General features: G+C 36.4%; 1 protein-coding gene across 2 annotated transcripts in view; it reads right to left on the bottom strand.

Moving 5' to 3' along the window:
* The window catches only part of CSMD3 (CUB and Sushi multiple domains 3), a 756,099-nt gene that overhangs the window by 481,823 nt on the left and 247,672 nt on the right, over positions 1–26,604 (bottom strand). For both annotated transcript variants that reach the window (XM_074808674.1, XM_074808748.1), the window contains exon 6: positions 25,745–25,857. In XM_074808674.1, the coding sequence (XP_074664775.1) occupies positions 25,745–25,857 (113 nt within the window). The remainder of the gene's footprint in view (positions 1–25,744; positions 25,858–26,604) is intronic.

The following is a 26,604-nucleotide window of genomic DNA, read 5'->3' as shown; positions in this document are numbered from 1 at the left end:
CAAATGGAATTCTTGTTATAGATTTTAATTTGAATCTCTATACACTTTAGAAATAAGTTATTTTCTTAACCAAATTCATAGAATCACAGAATCATTCAGGTTGGAAAAGACCCTTGGGATCATTGAGTCCAACCATCAGCCCTATTCTACAAGGTTCTCCCCTACACCATATCCCCCAACATCTCATCTAAACGACCCTTAAACACATCCAGGGATGGTGACTCCACCACCTCCCTGGGCAGCCTATTCCACTGTCTAACCACTCTTTCCGTGAAAATTTTTTTCCTAATGTTCAGTCTGAACCTCCCCTGTTGGAGTTTAAAACCATTCCCTCTTGTTCTATCACTAATCACCTGTGAGAAGAGACCAGCACCAACCTCTCTACAATGTCCTTTCAGGTACCTGTAGAGAGTGATGAGGTCTACCCTCAGCCTTCTCTTCCTCAAACTGAACAGTCCCAGCTCCTCCAATCTCTCCTCATAGGATTTGTTCTCCAGGCCCTTCACCAGCTTCGTTGCCCTCCTCTGCACTCACTCCAGCACCTCGATATCTCTCTCGTATTGAGGTGCCCAAAACTGGACACAATACTCCAGGTGTGGCCTCACCAGTGAAGAGTACAGGGGGACTATCACCTCCCTACTTCTGCTGGTCACACTATTTCTAATACAAGCCAGGATGCTGTTGGCTTTCTTGCCCACCTGGGCACACTGCTGGCTCATGTTCAGCTGCTTGTCAATTAGAACCCCCAGATCCTTCTCTTCCACTCAGCTCTCCAGCCACACCTCCCCAAGCCTGTAGCGATGCATGGGGTTGTGGTGGCCCAAGTGCAGGACCTGGCACTTGACCTTATTGAAGCTCATCCCATTAATGTTGGGCCATCAATTCAGACAAGACAATGTGAGTTTTATGCTCATTTTAGAAGCTTGAGCTCTATGTTATGTTAACATATTGTGTTCAGTCCCAGATTAAGATATAGATTTCAGTGGTGGCTGTTGTCTCCTATTAAAGCAGAATTGGTTTTCTCTTCCAGTTCCACAAACTTCCACAAGGTATAGCAGTAATTAGTCAACATGCATTAACACATGATTAAAGATTTTTTTTCATGAAGTTAACATAATTAACTACCAGTATTTAATTGCCATTCTTTCTTACAAGATAGGACTGAGAATTATGTTTTATCACGATTCAAACAGATAGGATTTTAAGGAAAATTAATTAGTTCACTAAAGTGACAGTGTGAAATTACAAAATCAGAATGTTTTCAGATATTAACCATTGACTGGACTGAAAGAAACTATTTCCAGTGCAATTCCATTTTAAAATAAAGCTTTGACATGAAATATGTATTATAACTTCTCTTACTACAAGCCAAATATTATAATTACACAGACTGAAACCACAGACAGTAAAACTTGACTAAGTTGAAAGCCCACCATTAAATGTCTGAAATGCAACTAAAGAAGTTGATTCATAAAGAAGCGTTTGGCAAAAGTCTTAAAGATTTTCTAAATTTGCTTTTATTTCGGAGAAAACTGATGAACAAATAAATATTCTAATACTGTTTATTTGTCCACTGGTTAGTAATACCATGCTGATTAGGAGTCAAAATGATCAAAAAAGAGTGAACATTCTGTAGCGTGAGTTTGGTTCATATAACACTTGGATTAAAACAATTTTTATCCATGAGATCATAGAATAACTCAGGGTGAAATGGACCTCAGGAGGTCTCTTGTTGTCACGACAACCTACAGCAGGGTCAGTCATGAGTTCAGACCAGTTGCTCTGGGCTTATCTAGTCAGGTCTGGAGAAAACCTCCTAGGATGGAGACTGCACAATCTCCCTGAGCAATTTGCTTAAATGCATGTCTTTCCTCACAGAAGAAAAGTTTCTCCTTATATCTGTTCTGAAGATCTCATTTTACATTTTCTCAGTTGTCTCTCATCTTCACACCATGAAAAGCTTGGCTCTGTTTTTTCAATAACCCCCTTGCAGGCAGTTGGAAGCTGCTATTAGCTCTCCCCTCTTCTCCAGGCTGAAAAAGACCAGCTCCCTCAACCTCTCCTCACAGGACAAGTGCTCCAGCCCCCATCAATCTTGGTGGCCCTTCACTGAACTTGCTCTAGTGAAGAATTCATCTTTCCTGTCATGGGGCCCAAAACTTGATGCACTATTCCAGCTATGGTCACAGGAGTGTTGAGTAAAGGACAATAATCCTTCACTTTGATCTACTGGCTACATTCCTGTTAAAATAACTGGATGCCATTGTACCTCTCTGCTGCCAGGGCACACTGCTGGGTCATGTTCAGCTTGCTGTTTGCCACAACCCACAGGGCCTTTTCAGCAGAGCTCCTTGCTATCAGCCAGTCCCATTGCCAGAGGTTCTTCCTACACAGGTGCAAGGCTTTATATTTGCCCCTATTGAGTTTCATAAAATTCCTGTTGGCCCACTCCTCCAGCTTGTCTGTGTCCCTATGGATGGCAACCCTGTCCTCGACTATATTGACTGTTGACTGACATTTTGTTGTCATCTGCAAATCCAATGAGATTGCGCTCTGTCACTGATTCAAGCTTATTGATAAACATGTTGAACAGAACTTGTTCCATGATGGACCTCTGCAGTACTTCACTTGTTACCGGACTTTAGGTAGAGTATGGCTTATTTATGACTATCTTCTAAATTTACATGTTTTTAAATTCAGCAGTGGAAAAACAGATGAAAACTGGCAATTTGCTAATAAGACCAAATAAATGAGATCTAAGTCTACTGTTCAGCAGCTATTCTAACTCACTAGAATTAATTTTGCTCATTAATTCCTAAAAATCAGATTGAGTTCAAAATGTGAGATCAAATAAGGTTGTCCACTATTTTGTGTATCCAGGATGAATTCAAGATACAGGACTTTATTAGTCCTTGTGACACATATGATCCAACCACAGACTTCCCAAACAAAGCTAAAGGTCCTTAATGCAGATGACCCTTAATGGGACTGACTATAGTAAAGTGCTAATGAGGTCAGCCTGGGATTTTTCCTGTGTCTCTCAATACCAAGAAGTAAGCTATGGGTAGCTTTTGCTATGGGTAAATGAGAAAGAACTGTTGACAGTCTTAAGCAAAAATAAAATGCATATTGCATTAAAGAAAAAAAGGGGTGGTTACAATTATATCTCTTAATTTCAAAAAATAGTAATCACTATATTCTATCTTCATTCTTCTTTCAGATGTTCAAGGACTTTCAGTCAAGACTTATTTAGTACCCTTACTTAAAACCTTCCGATAGTTAACTAACTTTGCAGTGACCAGTGCATCCCATTAAGGTTGTTTTTTTTTTTTGCTAATAAAATATCTTAATGAACTGTTCTCTTTGACATTCTCTGTCATTAAATACCTGCTGCCTGCAAAACTTTCCAATAAAGTTTCAAATCTAATTAGAAGACTGTATTCTGGATCTGTTAAAGGAATTTTCAAGTCAGTGTAGATATAACAGCTTATTTGACTCTTTTAACATGTTATTTTAGATGTCATGCCAGCCTTATTATTTTCACAGATCTCTTTTTTTACCTCATAAATTTCTAGTATTTTTACTTGATCTTAAATTCAAATTACAGTTTTGCTTCTGTTGATTTACAAATAAGTAATAGAAAAGAAAGGAAACCAAAACACAAATATACATTTGAGAATATAAAATCAGTATAAATGGCTGATGTAAAACATTCTTCTGACCAAACTGATTTTCAATTCCCAGCTATTCAGGTAGGAAACAAAACTGTGGATATAAAGAAATACATGACTGAAAAAATACGGTTCAAAACAAGTTTCCAGACTTCAGCTCAAACAGGCAATGATCCCTTGATTTATCCAAATAGCAAAGACTCTAAAAGCTGTCTAGATAGAAGTTTTATTTATGCACTTTTTGCTTCCTTTTGTCCACAATTTGTGTGAATTGATTCAGAATTTAATTTCTATCTCTTTTTGCTACCAGAAGATGCCTCTTTGTATTACTGCAGTCTCTTATGATTTTTTTTTACTTGCTTTTTCTTTTTCAACCTCTCTACTGTTTCATTCTTCTCTTTCTCTCCATTTTTTATATTAATTTTAAATGTAAGTCAACTGCTGCAGTAAGACATATACTAGAACACTCTGAAAGTAATAATTAAGCATTGACCAAAAATGTTCAGGGATGCAAGAGAGAAAGACATTTGTCATCCTTCAGTATATCAAATGCATGTCTCTGTGATTTTCCAGATGCTTCTCTCAGTGAACTTACAATCACCTGAAATTTTCTTAAGCAGATACTGAAAATACAGTAAATTTATGTATCTTGATTTTATCAAACTGATTACATATGAAAATCTGAATTCTATCCAGAGAAAACCAATCTTCTAATTTTTATATTACAGAAATGCTGAACACCTTGATTTATCTTTTCCACTAAACTCAGGACATAGACAGAGAACTACCACTTTGTTTTTCTTTTACATATATCTATCCAAATAATATATTTTAGTCTAGTGAGATATGTTTGTCTAATAGAAAAACAGTATGAAAATGACCAACATAGGCACACATATGGACACTGTTCTTTCAGCTGGTTTAACTTCAGTGAGAAAATACTTTTTGAAAGGCCTATTACTTTTAAGAAAAAAACAAAAACAAAACTAAACTTTAATATGAATTGTTTGTAAATGAGAAAGCAATGATTTGAAATGCAAAAGAATTATTTTCATATGATCATTTGTTGCATAGATATAGTCACACTTTTCTTTCTTCTCAAAAAAAGAGTGCAACAATGCAAGATAAATCTGTAATCCATCACAATCATACAAAAAACCTTATAAATTCTTCAAGACTCTCAACAATATTACAGGAATCTATGAAATGAGTGATAAAATGCTGGAAATGGAAAATATTCACACCTATTGCCCTTATTTACTAGTAGTCATCTTACAAGAGAGTACCTTTATTGTATTTTTCAACTAAATCATAGAATCACAGAATCATAGAATCATTCAGGTTGGAAAAGACCCTTGGGATCATCGAGTCCAACCATCAGCCCTACTCTACAAAGTTTTCCCCTACACCGTATCCCCCAGAATCTCATCTAAAGGACCCTTAAACACATCCAGGGATGGTGACTCCACCACTTCCCTGGGCAGCCTATTCCACTGTCTAACCACTCTTTCTGTGAAAATTTTTTTCCTAATGCCCAGTCTAAATACCCTTGCCAATGTTGTCTTATATATTTGTTTCTCTGTAATTTCCTCTTGTGAATCATAGTGCAACAGAAAGATTTATTTACCTTTTTAAGGATAGGATAACATCAAATAGGCAAATATTCAAGAATAATGACTATACAGTCTATGTACATAGCAATGTATATAGCAACCATGTAACAAAAAGGTAAGTTTCCTTCTGTCCCAGGAACTACTTAGGACAAAAGGAAATGCATTTTATACATTCTGTAGTGCAAAATATAACCCATTGTGATTAGCTTGGATCTTACACCAGAACAGAATCTGCTGCTCCACTCCTTCATGAATAGGATTTTAATGGCTGGACTTTGGACAGTTTTGAAGAGCATCCTCCTCTGAGATTTTAAGGAGAAGAATCAAGAAATAACAGGGAAAATATTACAACTCTAATGTATTGCTTGTATGTGTGCTATAACTTGCCTTTTTTTAGAAAAAGCAAATAAAAAGGGTTTAAAGCACGATAAAAACTATCATGAAATCTTGTATGTACCTCTTCAAAAAATACTTTGATGTAAACATGTATCATGGACATTCGATCAGAGGTTTCCATAAGTTTAAAATCTAAAGGTTCTGATTTCTAATTCTGCTACTTGTGTCACCTTGGACATGACATTATATTGTAGTGCTCTCATTTCTTATCAACAAAATGAAATTCACACTTTCCTTTTACTGCCAGAGGGATATTAATATTAGTTACCTATATCTGTTCAGTGCTATAAGCAAGTAAACTAGCATGCATAAATCAAATATACAGTTCAAGATAGAGCAATACTTACTAAAGCTGGAACTATATATTGATATGACTTTAACAATCCTACTTTTTATTTTTTCAATTAAGTTCAGATGCATGGAAAAATAATGAATGATAAACCCAGTGATAATCATCTTTCATTTACTCTTAATATAAAAAAAAAATATATCATTGCTCTAAAGTATTTAGGTCAGGCGTCTAATCTTTGCCCTAAGCAGGCTAAATGCCAAAATTTTCTATTCTAAGTCCAGTGTTAGGCATCAAGGAGCTATTCGACACAAATTTATTACTAAATATATATTTTAGAATACTAAAGTAATTTAAGACTCCAAAAATTTATTCAATGTATTAATCTTCACTACAGGGAAGATAATTTTAAGAGCTAAGCATTCTTTTCTTTGTTTTTAAACAGATTAGTACTTGTTAGAAATAATGTGAAGTTCTTAGAAAGGCTGTCCATTTACTAGGGAAATGGCAAAGACAAGCTTGCAGAAAAGGTGTCTTGCCAGTTTGCCTTCATATTAGTCTATATAAGTTCATTGCATACAAAAGCATACAATTCTTAATACTTAAGCACATCTTTTGTACTGTTTACTCTATCTGTGTCTAGCAAAATTAACAGAGAATAATACAGAAATTCTGAAGACTGTAGCCTAATAAGTATAATTTTGCCATTAGTAATACAAAGCCACAAGATTTGTGTTGACCCCATCCAGGCTTACCTTGGCCTAAGGTCGTTTTCATTAGTTTTGATAATCTGTAGTAGTCAAGTGAATATTTCCTGACCTCTTTGCATTTCAGGAATATTGTGCTCTGATAATACAGTATACAGTAAAACGCTGATAAAGCTACATAGTCACTGCATAACAAGCAACAGCCCTTTCTACTTATTAAGGCTTAGGAAGGCTAATGTGCAATTTTCAGATTTTAGTAAAAAGAACAATGAGAAAGAAGCAGTCTGTGTTAACAAAATATATAAAAAGAAACAACTGAACTCCACGACTGAAAAGGAAGCCTCCCCCTCCCTGTCACCACCACAAATATCAAACTCATCCCAACACAGACCCTTGGATGCTATCAGTTCATTGTAATCCCCACCCCAGGGGCACAGTGAAAAGGGTGAAAGTAAGACAAGAGAAAAATAGCACAGAGTAGGAAGGCAGTTCTTAACTTTTATAAGTGTATTATTATTATTGAGGTTTCCTATACTAGATAATTTAGACTACCAGACCATTAAAACTTTAGATAACAATAAATTGTTAACTCCACATAAATTGTTCTCCCTTCAGCAATAACAAGATTCTGTTTTTAACATTATACTACATAACTGCATTACAATTCAACTAACTTTAGATCTGAAGTTTTGTATACCAAATGTAAATTAAGTTACTATGTATTTTACACCACAGAAATACTGTTCAATGACTGTGGGGACTCTGAGGGCTATAATGGGCTTAAACAGCACTGCCCAGCCTCCCTTGGGCCTCCCTCCACCCATGCCCATGGGTCCAGGACACCTAATCTGGAGCCATCTGTCCCCACCCCAGCAATACCACAGAAGTGCTGCTCCCCAGTTCCCCACAGCCCTGCTCTGCCCAGCCATGGGGCTAATGTCCCTGCCTAACCTTGGCCTGTCCCCATTTCCATGGAGGTGCCTGATGCCCAGGGCTGGGTCTGCCTCTGGCTGTCCCTTGGCCTTCCCTGCTCCCCAGCTGGGGGCAGTGGGACCAGCACAGGATGCAATGCCCTGCACTGTGGGCCCCCACATAGATTTCCTGTGTTTCCCAGTTCGCCAGCCCTTTTATCTAAAAGGTCAGGACAGGCTAAAAAATAATACTTTTTAAGAAAGGTCAAGTCCTAAGTGAGATGAAAGCAATTCTCTGAGAAGGAAGAAGGTTCCTTCAGTATAGAAACTGATTCAAAATCCACTTAGACTTTATAGAAATAAAACCATTCCTGCCGAACATTTATGTGCTGTCAGCATCAAGTGGGCAGTAAGTGAACTTTTAAGCTATGAAGTGGGCATCCAGTGCAAAACAAGAGCTTTACCTCAGAAAAGCTTCACTATGAGAGGCCCCCAGTGAATCACTAGCCAACAATTTCAAGATGTCTTAAGCTAAATGCTTACACATTAAAATAAATTTCAAAAGTATTCTTAAAAGAGTCACGTATGTATTGCCTTAATGTGCATTTCAGGCAATTTTGCACCACAAAATAATGAGAGTAATGAAAGAGTTCTCTTTCAATAGCCAAAATGGTTTCTAATATCCAAAATAGCTACCTCAGTTACTGCAAGTATCTTTCCTCAGCAGTGTATCATGTCGTACAAAGAAATGCTCACAAAGAGACACCTTCTACAGGAAAAAGATATATTGAAATGTCTAAAAATATGGCAATTTGATTTTCAGAAATGACAGATGGTTTTGGATGCTTCTTACATTCCTTATCTGATAGAACTTAAGGAGGTCAAATTTTGAGATGAGTCATTGCTCAGCATATCTGAACACTTCAGACTTTCACAGAGTGGTTGAGGATGGAAGGCACCTCTGGAGATTGTCTAGTACACCCCTACCAGCTAAAAGCTGGGTCAACTAAAGCAGGTTGCCCAGAATAGTGTCCAGTCCGTGTCCAGCCTCCATCTCTACAGGGATAGAGACTCCCACAACCTTCCTAGGAAACTTGTTCCATTTTTCAATGACATTTACAGTAAAAAGGTTTCTTCTGTTTAGATACAGAATATGGAATTTCCCTTATTTCAATATGTGCCCATTACTATTTATCCTTTCATTGGGCACCATCAAGAATAGTCTGGCTTCATCTTTGTTACTCCCTCTCATCAGATATATATACACAGATGCACCAATATCCTGTTTACTTTTTAAAATATTGATCTGTTGAAGTGTCTTAAAAACTGATATTCTTCAAATTGGAATCACATATTTTTGGAAGTGCATATTTGAACTAGAAATTTGGAATAATATACATTCTACACATTCTTTCCACTTTTTTATTTTTCTTACAAAAATATCCTACTCTGAAGTCTAACTGTCTCCTGTGACAATCATATTATTGGATGTAAGTTCTCTAGGTCAGCAAATGAATTTATTTCCCAGAAAAACTCAGATCTGACACTGGCAAAAAATCTCTCTAAGATCACGTGTCATTTTCACTCTAAAGAATACTCTCAACAAAAAAATTAAATTTCTATGAAGTTATCAATATTTTTTAAGTTTGTTGAGACAGAGAAATACCCTTTCAAGCCATTCAGCTTCCTCAAATTATCTGAAATGTCTCCTTTATCCAAATCAAGGACATATAGATTCCTGGACTCAATCACAAAATCTATTCTTCCATGCAAAAATGGAAATTTGGTATTTTCACAGAATTTGACAATTTTCTAGTGTCACGATAGAAAGCATGACTTTCTAGCTTCTTGCTTTGTGGGAGCCTGCTTTCACCAATTTCTTTACCTCAATTAAAAAAAAAAAAGCTACATTAGAAGGCACATTCATATCATTAGAACATGAAGACAACAAAAGAGATCCTGGTAAGCAGAACTAGAATTCAGGTTTCTGACAACAAAAGGAACATAAGCCAGAAAATAGGATTAATATCAGGATAGGTTACTTGAAAAAAAAGCACAAATAACAGCCCGTAGAATCAGGGAGCTGAAATACAGAAACTAGAGCAAGCTCTCTACCTCAGACATTGATCTTAAAATGTCATAACATACTGTGGGTTGCCTTCCACATAACAGATACTTCAAACAGTGAGAGCAGAAAAAGACTTAAAGACATTGTGTAGAATTGTTCATATATTGTCATTATTCTAGAAAACTACTAATTAAAGGCTGAAGCTGTACTGAATTTAGGCTGCTTCTGAATTTCATTTTTTTTCTTTAAAGAGAAAGATTATGTAAGAATACTGCATATAAAGAATAAAGTTTTTTTAATTAATTCTACCAGAGTCATGATATTTTTCAAATTATGATACTTCAAAATAAAACTGGAATATATGCTTATTTCCAGCATATTGATAATAATACCAGGATCGGAGACTCAACAAGAAAGTACTGTAGAGAACATGAGGTAGTTCCATGTGGTTTCCTCTCTGAATCCCATTGACATTACTGATATGGGAAAAAGACAATCTGAGAAAATACCTGAAAACAAAGTCAATAGACTAAATTTATAGTATTCTAAGGTCCACCACATACACATTAAGAAACAAAATAATGCAGGAGGCACTATACAGAATTTAGATGCTTTTTGCATGATCATAAATACTAGAATATGAATATTCTACAAACCTTCTCTTGCGTGAAAAGCAGCAATTCCCAATTTCACATCAATGCGTTATGTAATAATGAATGGGTTTCTGGGGTATAGAATTTTACTAGGGATGCTACAACTGGCCCTAAGCTTACTTTTTTTTCTGTTAGTATATTTTTTAATTTCCATTCACTTATTTGTATACCTTTTAAATGAGTAATGTTCCATTATTAATATTTCCGAGTAAAAATAAAATCCTAAATATAAAAAACAGTTTCTCTGTGTTTTTACCTGCAGAAGATTTTGGTTCTCTACACCGGAATGTAAATTCTTTGCAGTATTCCTTACAATTTAATGTCCTTAGTGGGTAACAAGTTTAACTAACTATCACTTAAATATTACTGGGATTAATGCCAGCAAAAATTATAAAAGGCATCTCTGAAACAAGTTTCATATCTTCTCCTGTACAAACTAACGCACACAGTGATATGATTGGAGAATGATTTATGTAATCTTACTTTGATGGAAACCAATTTGTATTAAACATGTCTTTCCTGGAATTATGTGAGCATTTCTGACTGGCAGGAATTATTGTTGGGCTGTTTGGGGTGACAAAAATTCCATTACAAATCTTTTTCTTCTCATAAATGTAACTATGAAAGACATCAGAAACTTTCTGAATGGATCTTGAAAAATATTGAAATGCTTATTCTTTAAACTGAAGTTCTATTTGGTGCTTATAGCATATCATGTTCTCTGTGTCTCTCCTTAGGTTCTGAATATTTCTACTTAGAATTTGGGTTATGTCAAAACTGTTAACATTTATACCGTCATTGCTAGATATTTACTTTACATGAATTAAATGGCACTATGATCATTTTTGCAGAGGGAAGAGATTCTGAAAGATTCTACAGTTCCAAAGTAACTTCTTTCATGAGAAAATGTTACAGGGTAGCAGTTATTGAGAATTTTCAGCAAGTATCAAGTAAATTCCTTTCTACCAGGAAATAATAACTAAAAATACACAAATAAAAGAAAAACCACACCACATATTGATTCTAACACAAAATGACTACAAAGACAAATACAAAAATAAACATCTTGCATCTGTACAAAGACCACAGGAAACTTAAATGCCAATTAAACCCTAAAAAAAGACATTGTGATAACCTCCACAAGAGGTAAAAGGATTCATTTCTTCCAGATTGATTAATATTCATAAATTCCCATTAGGGTCACTGGGAAGCTGAATGATTCTTAGTTTAAGTACTAGTGATTGTTTTGCTCTAAGTGTCAAAATAGTGTGATCAAATGACTTTAAAAAACAACACAAGGTCAGTTTCTGAGAACTGAAATTTCCTTCAAGACTGTGGGAGACAGGCAAGTCGACATCGGTCTGTCAGCTCTGCGCAGCCCCTGAGAAGCAGCAAGGCTTTGATGAGAAACAGGCCTTGGGAGAAAGATAAGAAACTGCCAAGTTGTGCCAAGGTGACAGAAGAAAACAATGCACAGCTGCAACACTGAACTGGGAAAAGTACTGACCTGTGAGAAGTTACCGCTGCGTGAACAGCACGTGAACAAGAAGTTGATTGGTCTGCACAGCGCGTGTTAGAGTGGTCTTATGCTGATAGGAGAAAAGGTAGATAGCTGTCTAATTGCTGATTTGCTAATTATGAAGTAAGATCTTTAACCATAGCATAAATATGTACTATTGTAATAATAAAAGGTCTTTCCTTCTGCACTTCATGGAGAGTCTGTGCCTCAATTACCACACAAGACCATAATTATACATTTTTTAATCATTAATTTAACACATAGGTTTTAGAACTTCCCAGGGAAAATATGATTTAAACGTGTGGCTTTTATTTCTCTTTCATGAAAAGACACACTACCCAGCACTGGGCTACATACAAATGAAAAGAAATCCTTTCTTCTTATATCTCCAGATATAAACCTACATATGCTATTTGCCTATTTGTTACACCTTTACACTAGACAGATATATTATGAATTAAAAGGCATTGTCTTTAATCCCAAGTTTACTATTAAGTAAGAGAAGGGAAAGGAGTGACAGGTGAAGGAGAGTAGGAAAAACAGCAGTTTGCTTTACTTTCAGGAAGTCAATATGCCTGTTCCCTTTTGTATTTGTGTCAGCTCTATTTAATTTGAATATATGTCCTTCAAGTCAAGGATTCTCTTCACAAATATTTGTACATATTATAGTGCACCAAGGCAGTACTATAAACTAAAACAGCATTACCTAAGCAATTCTGTCAGCTTTGTGAGAAGTGGAAGGGTTAGTGTTACCTAGTTTTCAGATGCCCTGGATTAGGGCTCAAAAGACCCAGTGCCCTACCCCACTGGTAACTTCCTTGGTGACTTTGAGCAAGTCAATTCATTGGTATGCACCTCAGTTTTGGCATCCAAAACCAGATGTAATAACTATTTCCAGTACTAGCCCTGCAATTCATGAGTTTCCAATCTATGTATCTCCCCTCCTCCCACAGCTCTATTTATTTTCCAAGCTTCAGGGCCCTACACTAGTCAATGACTTTTCAATTGGAAACTAATCCATGTGTTTGGTGATCTTTGCTATCTTTCTCTGAACTTTCTTCAATTTTGTTATATTCTTCTGAAATGCAGAGAGGCTAGAGCAACAAAGGAGTCAAGGTGCACGTCGATTTATACAGCTGCATGTTTTCTTGTTTGTCCTCTTAGTATACTGACTACCTTAGAACACAAGAGCTTGCTGATACTACTGACGATAGTAATGATCAACAGATCTCATCATTTTATTCACAAATTAAAATAATTTTGCAGTACTTTCTGTGCAAAGAGAGTTACAAAGAAGCAACACAGGCTAAGGTCTTTGAATTCCCTGCAAGTGCAGCAGAAAGACTACATAACTCAGACCTCAGACACTTAAAGACAAATTCATTGATACTGTGATGGTTTAGGAAGGAGTGGTACAAATCTCATGTGCTGTTAAAATAAACCTCTGCCTAAACAGGGTGACAACAGTCTGCTGTTACCCGAAGTAGTAAAGGTGCCCCTGATAAAGTGTAGCAAGAGTGTCTTTGTCAACACTGGCCAACTTGCTGATGAGAGGTTTATACCAAGAGTGACGGAGAGGGAGATAGAGAGTCACATTTAAGTGACATAATGATAGAAAAAAGTAGAAAGGAAATTCAAATTTTACAGGAATATGAGAGACTTCGGGAATGTAAAACAGGGTGAAGAGACCCCTGTCTCAAGTTTACATACACACATGCAGTCAGCCTGGAACAGAAGCAGGAGGAACTGGAGCTCCACATGCCAGCACAGAATGGTGACATCATTAGAGTAACTGAGACGTGGAAGGACACCTCACATGGCTGGACTGTGGTGATGGGTTTTTGGAAGACTTCAGAGACAACTTCTTGATAGACATACTGGATGGGGCAACCAGGGGTGATGCACAGCTGGACCTGCTACTCACTAATAAGGAAGAGCTGGTTGGAAACATGGAAATCAATGGTAGCCATGGCTGCAGTTACCATGAAATGAATTCAAGACCCTGAATGGAGTAAGGAAGGCAAGTAGTAGAGCACAGACCCTGGTTAGATGGTAAGGGTCATAGGTTTGTGGTTAGTGGGTCATACTCTTCTTAGAGGATTGTAACAAGTGGAGCACTACAGGACTTTATCCTATGACCCATCTTGTTTAATACCTTCATCAATGACCAAGAGAAGGTTATGAACTGGAATCTCTTTAAGTTTGCAGGTAACACCAAACTGAGGGGGGATAGACAATATGTTTGAAAGCAGGCTTGCCATCTAGAGGGACCTAAGATAGGCTGAAGGAATGAGCCAACAGGAATCTTATGAAAATAAATAAGGTCAAATTCAACCCCTGGCAACAGGAAAGGCTGTGGTCTGACTGGCTGGGCAGAAGCTCTGCTGAAAAGGCCCTGTGGGTCATGGTGGACAGCAAGATGGATGTGAGCCAGCAGTGTGCCCTGGCGAACAGCATCCTGATCTGTATTAACAGAAACATGGCTGATACACTGATGGAAGGGATTATCCCCACCTCTGTTTAGCACTTATGTCCAGTTTGAAGTTCCGTGTGCAGTTTAAGGCTCACCAAAAGGAAGGGGACCTGGGAAGAAACTGATAAACCAGAGTGAGTTTGGCAGGCAGTCCCCAAAATGGTTGGTACTGGAGCACTTGCTCTGTGAGCAGGGGCTGAGGAAGCTGAACTTGTTCAGCCCTGAAAAAAAAAGCCTCAGGGGGGCCTAAAAGGAGCCTTCCAACACATATGAGGTAGGAGGACAAAAGGAAAAGGTATAAATTGAAACAAGAGAAGTTTCAAGCAGATATACGGAGAAACTTACTCTCTGAGGACAGTCAACCTGTGAACAGATTGCCTGGAGACAGTACACAGTCTCCATCCTTGGACTTTTCAAGATAAGAGTGAATAAGCTCCTGTCCAACATGGCTTTATCTCAACACCCAGCTTCTTTTGAGTAGGAGGTTCCCTTCAAACCTGAATTATCCTATGATCTTAGAATACCTAAGATACTTCTTATGGTAACTTAAATTTTGTATGTCATTCACAAATCATCTTTTAACTTCTTCAAAATGATAACAGAAACGAATTATAGCCAACTTTGCATGACACTACTTTTAATGCAACCTCCGTTCACTCTATACAGTGCAAAAAACACCCTGTTGACCCAAAATTTTCTGGTATGTTTCAGCTATTTCATGGCAGGAAGGAACATATTCACAGCTGTGCGGTGGAGTTTGAGGACACTGGTAGAATCAGTTTTGAACATTTCTCTCCATACACACCATTTTATACCTTGCACGGTTTGTTCTGGCTACCTGTTCAAGCCAATTCTTCTCAGCTAGCACAGACTAGATTCTAACCAGGCTATGCATTATATAAGACATTTTCTTATTCAATAAGTCATAACTATTCAGCAGATTCCCTTCAGGATGAATCTCATTACTGCTGGTCTTCTCACCTAAATCTTTTCCTCACAATCCCTCACTCTCCACTCTAATCATTTTACTTGGCTCTTCTGTCTTTCTCCTACATATTCCTTTCCATTAAAAACTCTCAGCTCACTTTATTTGGGTTCCTGATACAAAAATTTCTTTTTCCCCTTCCTCTTCTCTCCTAATCCCAGTTCTCAACCTCCATACTCAGTTCACATGTATACCTTTCACCACTCATGGACAAAGCTTTGTAAATTAGCTAAAAATAGGTGACATTCAGGAAAAGTCATTGGTCATGTTAATAACCCCAAAATATATGAGCTTTTTGAAAAAAATAACACTGGAATTGAAAATGCATAAAACAATGTGAACTGGGCTAATTTAATTTTCTGAGAAAGTACAACAATGTTAAGAATGATACAGGATTCAGACAAAAAATTATATTGACATCTCTAAAACCAAGCAAGTAAATAAATTAAAAAAAACCCCAAACAAACGAACAAACAAATCTCTCTTAGGAGATGCTACAAACACTTTAGTACTCAGACTGCTATTCTACTGTTGTTCTGGCAATTTTCAAACAGAATTAGAATCAGAGAAGGTATGACCAACATGGTTCTGAGAGGGCTTTTATCAAGTTTTCTTTCCAATTTGAATGGTACTGAAATTTGACATAAAGAAAATCTAAAGAAATAACATAACTGAGAATCTTTTTGGTACTAGTTAGTGATTTTACAGACTAACAAATTCCATATAATAATGTTATTATGCATTATTATCCATAGTATGCAAGGTTTATCGCCTCAGCTGCATTTAAGTGAAAACACTTTGTTAAATGGAGGTATATGTTCAATTAATATCCAGGTGCCTGTGAATGGGGAAAAAAAGTTAAATTCTTTCAGCTTTCTGGTACTGCTACTGATGGTGTATATAAATAAAGCAGTTCATATTTTAAAGTATAAAAAGATCCACTGACTGGAACCAAGATATTGAAATTGAAAAGGGAGTTCAGAAAATTCTTTCATTCCTTACTTGAAGTAGAATTCATTAAAACATTAACTTTTCATGAGTTAGATTTGACTCCTTATTTAGTAAGGAGTTTGTAATAATTTGCAATGGTAATTTTACTTCTGGAATTAGATAATCTTAGATTTATCCTCAACCTTACCTATACTGGAAATGGGTAAAAACTGTAGTATCTTATTTACCACTGTGAAATAACTTCTGGCATGATGTGAGAGACGAGAAACCAGGCCTGTGAGAAACTAAGAAAAACAGCCTGAGAAAGCAAAAGTTGAGGCTGATCAAAGAAATGCCTCAAACACTCGCAAGACAAAACTATGAGTCACAGGGTGCATTCTGTGGAGGTCGAAGCTGATAAGGCTGCCCGAATAACACAAGATGGGACTGGAGGAGGGAGCCCTGTGGAGACAGGACGGCTCTGCTCTGGTGCACCTGGCCAAAACTTCAAGGGCCATCTGTCCAGTGAATGACCTTTGCTTCATTATCCACGAAATGCATATTAAAGTTAACAACCCTCAATATGCTAACGAGGGCTAACATGATCATGCTAATTACATCATCCCATGAAACACCTCACCCCTCCCTGTACATGGGATACGTAGGTATGTGGGTTGACCTAGGGGATGGACCCAAGGAAAGTGGGTATAAATCAAGAAGGGAAGGGGGCGGGGGGCGCAGCCCGGGAGAGAGAGAGTGCAGTGAAGCGAAGAAGACGGATTCCTCCTGTGCCTCCCAGAACCCTCGTCGGCAGGAGCAGCGCAGAAACCCAGACCGGTGATCTGTATTTCCCCATTCCCTCTATCTCCCTCTTTTCCCTTTCCTATTAAGCAATGCAAGGCATATTATATTGCTTGCCACGACTTGCTATATACTTAGCCAACTATTGTGTGTTCAATTAGTACATTGTGAGTAGTTAATAAATGTTTAGACTTGGAGACTTGTTGTCCGCTCCATTGGGGATTTGCGAATCTGAGTCACTTGTCCCCCTCATCTGAGCAGGATGTGACACATAACATATTGCATGGGTCACTTCCATATTCATATTCCAGACCACAATTTTGGATCTAATTTTTCTCTTGGAAAAATAATAACTTTCCTATCTTTAGGCAGGAGACTATTCAGCATATTACTCAGTCTTCATTTATATGGTGTGATTAGAGTCTTCACAAATAATAAAGAAGGGAGAAACATTTAAAAGAGCACAACAACTATATTTCACATATTTTATGCATCAATGCGTAGCTATCCAGTTCATATAATTAAATTTAAAACTAACTACCTTTATCCTCAAGGACATGAGGATATGATTTCTATCAGAAGTGCAAGTGTTCTCAAGAAACAAACACTGTCATTGACAGTATAAATTTTCACATTTAAAATCTGTTTTCCAAAGTTAGATCACTTAAGATTGTTTCCTTCGGTGTGCAGTAAGCTCCATAATGGTCAAAGTTATTAAAAAGCTAACTGGAATGGCTTATCACTTTTGAATATAGTGAAATAATTTCACTGCAGACAAAATAAGTCACTTAATGAAAAAGCCAAAGCATATTATTGGATCATTTGAATGTCAACATTTTTCAAAGGGGAAACAAAATGTTCCTACAGTTTATCTCAATACCACTAAAAGTTCTGATTGTAAACAAGTGTTTTATCCCAGGTTTTTCCCTCAGTTGTTTTATCACTTTGACATGAACAGATCATCAGTGCAATATATTATGCTGTTTGGTTGCCATGAAGCATGCAGATATACAGGTTAATGTATTTTGATAAGGTTTGACCTTATCAAAATGAAGCATTCTGTAGGTTCTATAAACTCTACAGTTTATGTACTATTATTAGAAGAGTTCCACTGCCAGAGGATATTTATTTTAATAGTTAATTTTTCTCGATTTTTAGTTGGTTTCCTTACAGGATTCTTTTATATATATGTATATAATTATATATTTTTTTAAAAAAAATATATATAGGCATACAATATATATAGTTACATACATTTGAAATACTTAAATATATATTCATATATATGCTTGAATAGGATCACTAAAAGCACACTGATTTTTAAGTACTTTTTTTTCCTTTTCATAAACCAGGGCTGTTCATATTACTTATGGATTTTATAGTTTTAATATCCCATTTTCCTGGGGGTTTTATTGTTGTTTGAAATGTTGGTTTTCGTTTCAATTTATAAATTCCTGAACTTCCAACAAAACTGATCTAAGTAAGAAAAATACTTCCTTTATAAATATTACCTAAATTGAAATAAAGTTTAATTCAGTAGATTTTTTCTCTTATACAGAGATGGAATTACTTACAGTCAGTAGTACACAAAACATTGTCATTTGCTCTTTTGTAAACAATGAACAGAAGTGTGTGGAATAGTAAATGAAACAGAAATAGGTTAAAATGTTTGAATGCACCTAAAACATTACAGGCTTTTTCTTTAGGATAAGTATGAAATTAAGAAGACATATCTGTTAAATCATAAAAAAATTGGAAGGACTCTTTACTGCATAACTTAACATTTATTTCAGAAGTAAATTACAATCCATCAATTTAAACATTACCACAGATTACGATGTTTTCATATTTCGTATTAGTTCCATTGACTTTTAAAATTAATTATGATCTTATTTGAAGTAGAAAAAAATTAAAATTTTAGAAACAGTTTTTCTGGATCTGTATACAGTATCAGAACTAACTTAACTAACCACCAACAGTGGTGTTATTAAAACCTGTAGCTGGGAGAATTCTAAAAATAAGTACTTTAAAATGGGGGAGGGTCAAAAAAATGTAGAAATTTTTCTCCTCTGACTTTACTACAGCAAAATCAATGTCATTCTGCACACTGTCACTCTGTGGGTGTACAATTGTGAATAAAAGACTGCAAAGGCAAAAAATCATCTGTTCAGAAATTATAGCTCAGTGTAAGATGAAGTGGAGCTAAAAGATCCATGAGTATGAAAATCCACTAAAACATTTACTTGTGTGACAATGTATGCAATTTAAGTTCTTGTTATGCCTGGAGGCAAAAAAACCCAAAAAACCTGCTGAGAAGCTCTGGTAATTTCCTTTCATTCTATGGAAAGAGGGTTCCTTTTTCCTCCATCCAGCGCAAAATCAGGTGTTCATCTGGGTTGTTTTTACAACAGGAGTTCAGGGACTGAAAAGTCACAGATTTACAATTCTGAGAACTAAATAGTGTAAAAAAAAAAATAAAATCTGTCATCTGTTAAATAAATTACCAATGTAGCCAGCAACTTTACACTGTCCTAAGGAGAAGCAGGCACAGCCCTTGTTTAAGTAGCAGACTTCTACAGATGTGATGGAAGTGATGTAACACCTTAATTTCTCCCAGGGAATCTCAAGCCCATGAGCATGATGGCAGTAAAAAGCCACTTCAGTGAATAGTCATATTATGTGAGATTCAACCTGAGATTAAGACACCTACATCTGTGTGTCTATAGTTGCACTAGGTATATAAACTATTATAATAAATGGAAATCCAGTCAGTGTAGTCAGTGGGATGTAGTGTGTTAATTAATCTTAAAGTACACACCTTGGACAGGACATAACAGCTGACTATATGTTTTTTCTTGTCGTTTTAGGTGTTCTTCACTGTCATCTGGTTTCTGTGCCAGAATGGCATGGTCTCCTGTGAATTCTAATTTGCTAACGCCATGAAGATGTCTCATTTCCTCTAGAGCACCTCTATCCAACCCCTACCATGTGGTCAGCTGAATCACTCTGCAACTTGCACTGACAGGATTGGCTAGATATGGGGAATCACAGAATCATCTAGGTTGGAAAGGACCTTGAAGATCATCTAGTCCAACCATTAACCTAGCACTGACAGTTCCCAACTACACCATATCCCTAAGATTCAGGGAAGATTCAGTTGCCCATACATAGATTGGTTTGGTGCAGTTTTGTTACTTCATAACGTACTGCTTTACAACACTATAGTTTGTCTGCCTGAAGAGTCTCTGCACTTCCACCACTGCCATAAAAATATCTTAGATACCCTAGGTGATTTCATACATCAGTGCACATATATTCACATACAGCTGAACTGTGCCCCACAGCTCCCCAAGTTTAATGAGTATTTAGATACCTATAGGTGTCTAAACTTATAGTTTACAATACAGAGACATCTACATTTTGGTATCTTGGAGCTGAATCTCACCTAAGACTTCATTACAACTTCTTCCAATAGTAGTATTGTGTACTGTTTGCTGCAACAGCTTTTGAGATGAGAAATGAATGACAAATTCTGTTTAAATTGTTAGATATTCTGAAAAAAAGTGGTAAAGACAGTTTTCCCCTTCTGGCAACTCTAGCCATGACGTGCTGAGGCAGCTTAGTACTACTTCTGTTCTTTACCTGATTGCCAATTGCTTCAAATTGTCTCTCAAAGCAAAAGCAACAAAAAAATCTAAGAAAAGTCTAACTCCATAAATCATTTCTGAATGAAGATACATTTCTATTCATATACAAAATGACAGAAAGAACAAGAAAAGAACAATGGAAAATCAAGAAGAGAAAGAGAAAACTTTTCAACATCTGTTTTCTCCATATTTCATCACACATTGAAAATGCTGGCATTTATACAACTTCAGCTCTACATAGTTGGCTGTCAAGTATTAAGCAGAGTAACCATTTACATACTTTTCAACATGAGCATGACAGATAAATTTTATACTATTCTGAAAAGCTCATGGCTATATTTCATCTCTCCATCTGTATTTTCTTATAAGCAAAGACTCTTAATGGAAGGCAGATGCAATTGTGCACTCAACTGACATATTTGATACTATTTTGTTCATAGTAGAAGCATTAGTTTGTACATGGCTTAAACAGAGGTGAAGGAAAGGTGGAAGGAAGCAAAACCAGTTAAGAAATGGATTTCACATGTTAAATAGATAACAAGTATAGGGCTACTACTGAAACCTTCCAGACTTTAAAGGAGTGAGGGAGAGAGCGAGAGAGAAAGGATCTCAAAAGACAGCAAAGTTATAGATTCTTAAAGTAATGTTCAACTATCAGAAAATGAAGAATTCGTTTTGAAAAGCTCTTTCAGAGTCCAGGTATGCTTGACATAAAGAATATTGAAGTCTGTGTATGCCAGCCTGTAAAACTTGAAGCTGTGAAGCTAACTTAATCCCTTCTGTCCACTTAGATAATATTATGGATTCATACATAAGTGATGGAGTGAAAAGAGTAGCCAACAGAAAGCAGCAAGCAAAAGGAACTTTTACAGGAACTGCGAATGGATGGAGTAAAAAAGCACAACTAATTTTAGAAACAGCAAAAGAGGATTACCAGTGCCAAGAAACACTGAAGCAGCAGCTTGAGCAAGATCCAAAGAAGCTTTGGTTCTACTTCAGCCAACAGTTTCTAACTCAAAAGGAGATTTAACAAAGCAATAAGGACAGAAAACACCAAGATGAAGAACCCTCAGTGAATAGAAAGAAGTGCTGAAACATGGGTGATCAGACAAGCAAGCATAAGTTTGTCTTCATTATGACACCACAACTTGGATAGGGAAATATTTTGATTCTCTTCTAATGGACATATATGACTGATTATCAATTACCAATATCTTTTAAATATTGTATAATTCAATATCTTTCACAAAATAAAAGGCCTATTAAAATAAATTAATAACATAACCTGCATGACAATGTACTTATGTGAAGCTGAGAGTTTCCCATAGTTTCAAGTACCTCGGTAAATTTCATTTGTTCTGTACAAGCCAGTTTAAACATTTTCACAAGTGTTTGCAAGGCCTTAAACAGAAGATTAGGTAAAATATGATAATTAATGAAATTAAAAGGATGTTTATGAAAGATTATTTAATACCTTAGGTTTTCTGGTTTTTGAGGGTTTTTTTCCCATGCAGCTAGATTTTGACTTTGCATTGCATTATTTTTACTCTTCTTTTCAAATGTCTAGGCCACAATAGCTTTAGATATTACACTGAAGCTAGGCCATGTGAGGCTGCCTTGTGAAAAAGAATCTTAAAAAAGCAATTTTTGTAAAGTTAAGAGAAAATAAGGGAATATGATATGCTTATTTCATATCCTGCCTAAAAAGTGGTCATAAGACTTGCTTATTTTCTTTTGTTTGAATTAAACAACCAACAAGGGGCTTTTTTCAGATTGTAATTGGTATAAATGGCAGGGGTTTGGTGGCGGAGGGAAGCTGCACATGTGACCTCTGTGACAGGAGGTCAGATGTTGTCCCATGTTAGCCATAGCTGCTTCCAGCTGGCTCTGCAATGGACCCACCAGAGGACACAACTGAGCCCATCAGCAGAATTTGTGGGATCTCTGAAAATATATTTAAGATAAGGCAGTAAACACTTAGAAAAAGGAACAAGGCCAGAGCAGGAGTGCTTCATTCCAGGGCTAATAACACCCTCAAAGGGACTGGAGCCCATGGGTAACCCACACTAGAGCAGGTTCTTCCCCTAAGAGACTGTGGGCCATGGTCAATGCACATCAGAAGAAATGAGTAAGAAGGAAGAAACGGCAGAAGAGTGAGAAATGAAGAGTAGGAGAAACTCCTAAACCTTGACCTAAACCTCCTGCACTGCCTGCCACATCACTGAAGAAATAAAGTGTGATCTATGGCGAGTAGATAAAGGAAGGGGAAGGAGTAGTGTCTGGAATTAAGTTAAGCCTGTGAAAGAGGTGAGGAAAGGTGTTTTCCCCAATTGTTTAACCCTCTGTTGCCCAACACCCAAATAAGTAGTTAAATGTTTTCTATTAAGACCATTTTGCCCAGGGCAGTAGTTGAGTGATTTTCCCTGTCTTCATCGCAACCCACGAGTTTTCTCACTTTTGTTCTTCTTATTTTCTGCCTTGTTCCACTGTGGGGGTGGAGTGAGTGAGTGGCTGTGGAGCTGCTTCAGTGCTACTCAGGGTCAAACAATCACTCAAATACACTAGCACAAAATGTGCAGTTGTGCAAACAAAACCAGCAAGCCAAGGGAATGATTAAGTGAAAAGAGTACTGACATGCCAAGGAGTGATGGAGTAAGAATTATGCAGCATTCTGAAGTTCAGAATTTGGAGTCTGGCTCCTTTGAAAAATACAATAGAATAAAGAAAGTTGAAGTTGATGAAGTGGCAAGAAATTACTAATTCTGGTTATAGTGGTACATAGGAAAGATTAAGTTTCAAGGAGGGAAGTCAGAAGTTACAAACTTATCTATGTTAATTAAGAAAGGGAAAGAGAGTTTTTACAGCAGTTGTTACAGTGTAGTACAGTGATAATACAGGTTATTAAAAAGATTAACAAAGACCCTCTCAAAAATGATGCAGAAATAAATTCCTGAAAAGAAAAACAGGCACATGTATCTGTAGTACATGGTTCTTTGGAGTACTTTTTTTGATTTTTATCAGTTATCTACTTTTGTGACAACTCATGTCTGTGTACCAGTGAAATGACTGTTTGAAAATGGTCTTTTTTGTAAAGTTGTTTCTAACTGAAAAACTAAAGGTTTCCGTTCCTAACAGACTGCAATATTTTGTGCTATATATTTTTATTTGTTTTCTAAATGTATGACAGATTTTTAATATGTTTATTTAATTTCCTCACACTCTCTCCTTTAGCCTACCATTGACCCAGAAACCACTCCTCCCTATCACCTGACAATGCCTTTTGCAATTTTCTACTATTAAGGTTGACTTTTAATGATCATATCTGCTTGAATATGCACATTTAATGCTTTTACATGCTGCAATTATTTACTGCCTACATTTTTTTTTCTAGGTGTTTTAAAAGATATTTTCTACTACTGCAACATTTCATACAGAGTACACTTTAACATACATTCAGCGATATGCCATTAAAAATTACATGAGCAAACCAAAATAATATAAAACTCATAATGTAATCTTTACAAACTTAGGTGGTAAAGAAAAACAGAAGATACACAGTATATTCAAATCTCCCACACTTGCCAACTCAAATGTTTTATGTGACTTGCAGAAAACACATATTGAAACTAAACAAAAGTCTATTATCTTTACCTATTACCTCACACTTTTGGCAGGAATGAAAGTATGTGTGTCATCTGAGACATAGTTTGTTCTCCTTTTCTCAGTTCAAAATGAACATCTCAACAATCCAAATTACTTCACATAAACCACCAAAATATTTATCACATGGTTTCTCAATTGTGGAGTAGGATCTAATAGAGAAAGTTCATACTTTATATCTTCTAACAGTCCTGCAAGCTAGCGATTTCCCAAAAAAGCATGTGGTTTACCATATTTGGTATGAAGGATACCATACACAAAATGAGCCAGCGCTTTCCATAAACAGTTATAGCAGCCCTGAAGCTACAGTATGAAGGCTCCTTTTCCCTAAATTCACTCAGAATACACATTCCAGAACATCTATGAACTCAGAGAGTCCAAATAGACAATATTTGCTGAAATACTAATTAAATTTGTTCTGATCTTGTACAGAATATGTTATCTGAGGCAATTATAGAGTTGTAAAAAGTTTACTATTATAAAAGATGAATTACTAAAAAAATTAGTCCTAGTCTTTTGTAAGTTGCAATTTTCACATTAGATGATTACTCCTAACAGATTCTGCAAAAAATTTATGTAGCTAATCTCTTCCTATGCTAAATTTCCTATGGAGAAGTGTAAAAGAAATTCCTGAACCAATCTTGTTCAGAATGGAGATATTTTTTTTTTCATCAGGTAAATGGAAAAGCACAAAAGCACAAAAAGGGTAACTGTTCCCTGAAGATCCATTGATACAGTGTAGATACTGAAAAATATTATTTACAATAATGCTTGTGAAGAAGCAGACAGTATTACCATATGCTAAAGAAGATCAGTTTTCATTAGCAGTTCATCATTAGAATGACCTTGTTCTAAATGGTGATGTTCACAAGTTAATGCTTCAGATGCTTTCACTGTTACTCAAAATAATGCTTGTTCATAAAAACAGTGGATAAGAATCTTATGGGTTAATTAAACCCTTAATAGAACAATGCATTCAGAAATAGGTAGTAAGAGAAAGAGTGATTAAATGTTACATTAGTAAATAGAAACTTACTCACTGTTTTATAAACATGACTTATAAAACCATAGAAGCAAAGACGTACCTTAATAATAAAACCATTATTCTGCATCTGTTACACAATATTCTTCAGAATATTAGGACCATTAAAAAAGTTAAGTACTTGCACAAGATAAAGTGAAGTAGGTGATTTTTTTATAACTGTATTTAGAAACAAGAGATTATACACTACCCATACTCTAACATGGTGTAATTTGATGTAACAGGTTGCACAGCTGAATTTATAATTTATGCAAATACAAACTACACCTTTATGATGACTTTTTAAATGGCCTTTCCCATTTACTCTACAGCTTCAGGTACTTTTTTTTTTTTTTAACAAAACCAACCACAACAAAAAAATGTATTTCTTTAAATGTACCTTGGTAGTGAGCGCTAAATCCACGGTATCGGTGATTGCTGTCTGTTACAAAATGTAGTCTGAGCCAGTTTTTGTTACTGATAACTGGAGGAGGTATATTCATTCCAGAGAGCCTGAATTAAAACAAACAAATAAAAATTATTATTAAAAGACTAAAAAATGATCAGAGTTGAAAATTAGTAGATTTTCATAAAGCTTTGATAAAGGTCTTGTATGGAAAACTTTTTTTTCAAACACGCATTCATTGACATGCCCTCCAGGGAACTTTTTATTTATCAATGAATAGTTATGTCATGAAAAGCATGAAGAGACAAGATTGTCCCACTGTACGTGACCAAATGATGGGATACAAATCAGTACTAATACAGAAACCACACAGTCACATTATTGGTCAGGCACAGCACTATGATGATGCAAGTAGATGACACTCAGCCTAGAAAAAATTGGTGTCTATCCAGGTCAGTTAACAGGTTAGGCAGAACACTGTTCTGGGCACCAGGAAAAGGATTGTATCCTGTGACTTTCATGTTCAAGATATGGAACAAGAGAGCTTAAGTTGTGCAGGCCACCATCTAAAACCATAAACCAGACACTTATTTTTCAAGAGTAAGTATCTTTTTTTTAAATTCAGGGTACAAAGAAATAAGAAATACTCTGTCACTTCAGTGAATCTGAAAATTAGTTATTAAAAGTACAAGAGGAGGGGAGGGGAGAGGGGAAAGGGCAAAGGGGAAGCTGAAGGGGGAGGGGGGAAGGGGAAGGGGAAGGGGAAGGGGAAGGGGAAGGGGGGGGGAAGGGGAAGGGGGAGGGGAGGGGAGGGGAGGGGAGGGGAGGGGAGGGGAGGGGAGGGGAGGGGAGGG

This window comes from Strix aluco, chromosome 1, assembly GCF_031877795.1.
Source record: "Strix aluco isolate bStrAlu1 chromosome 1, bStrAlu1.hap1, whole genome shotgun sequence".
Classification (NCBI taxonomy): Eukaryota; Metazoa; Chordata; class Aves; order Strigiformes; family Strigidae; genus Strix; species Strix aluco.
The sequence above is the reverse complement of the archived record's forward strand: the minus strand, read 5'-3'. Positions and strand labels throughout refer to the sequence as shown.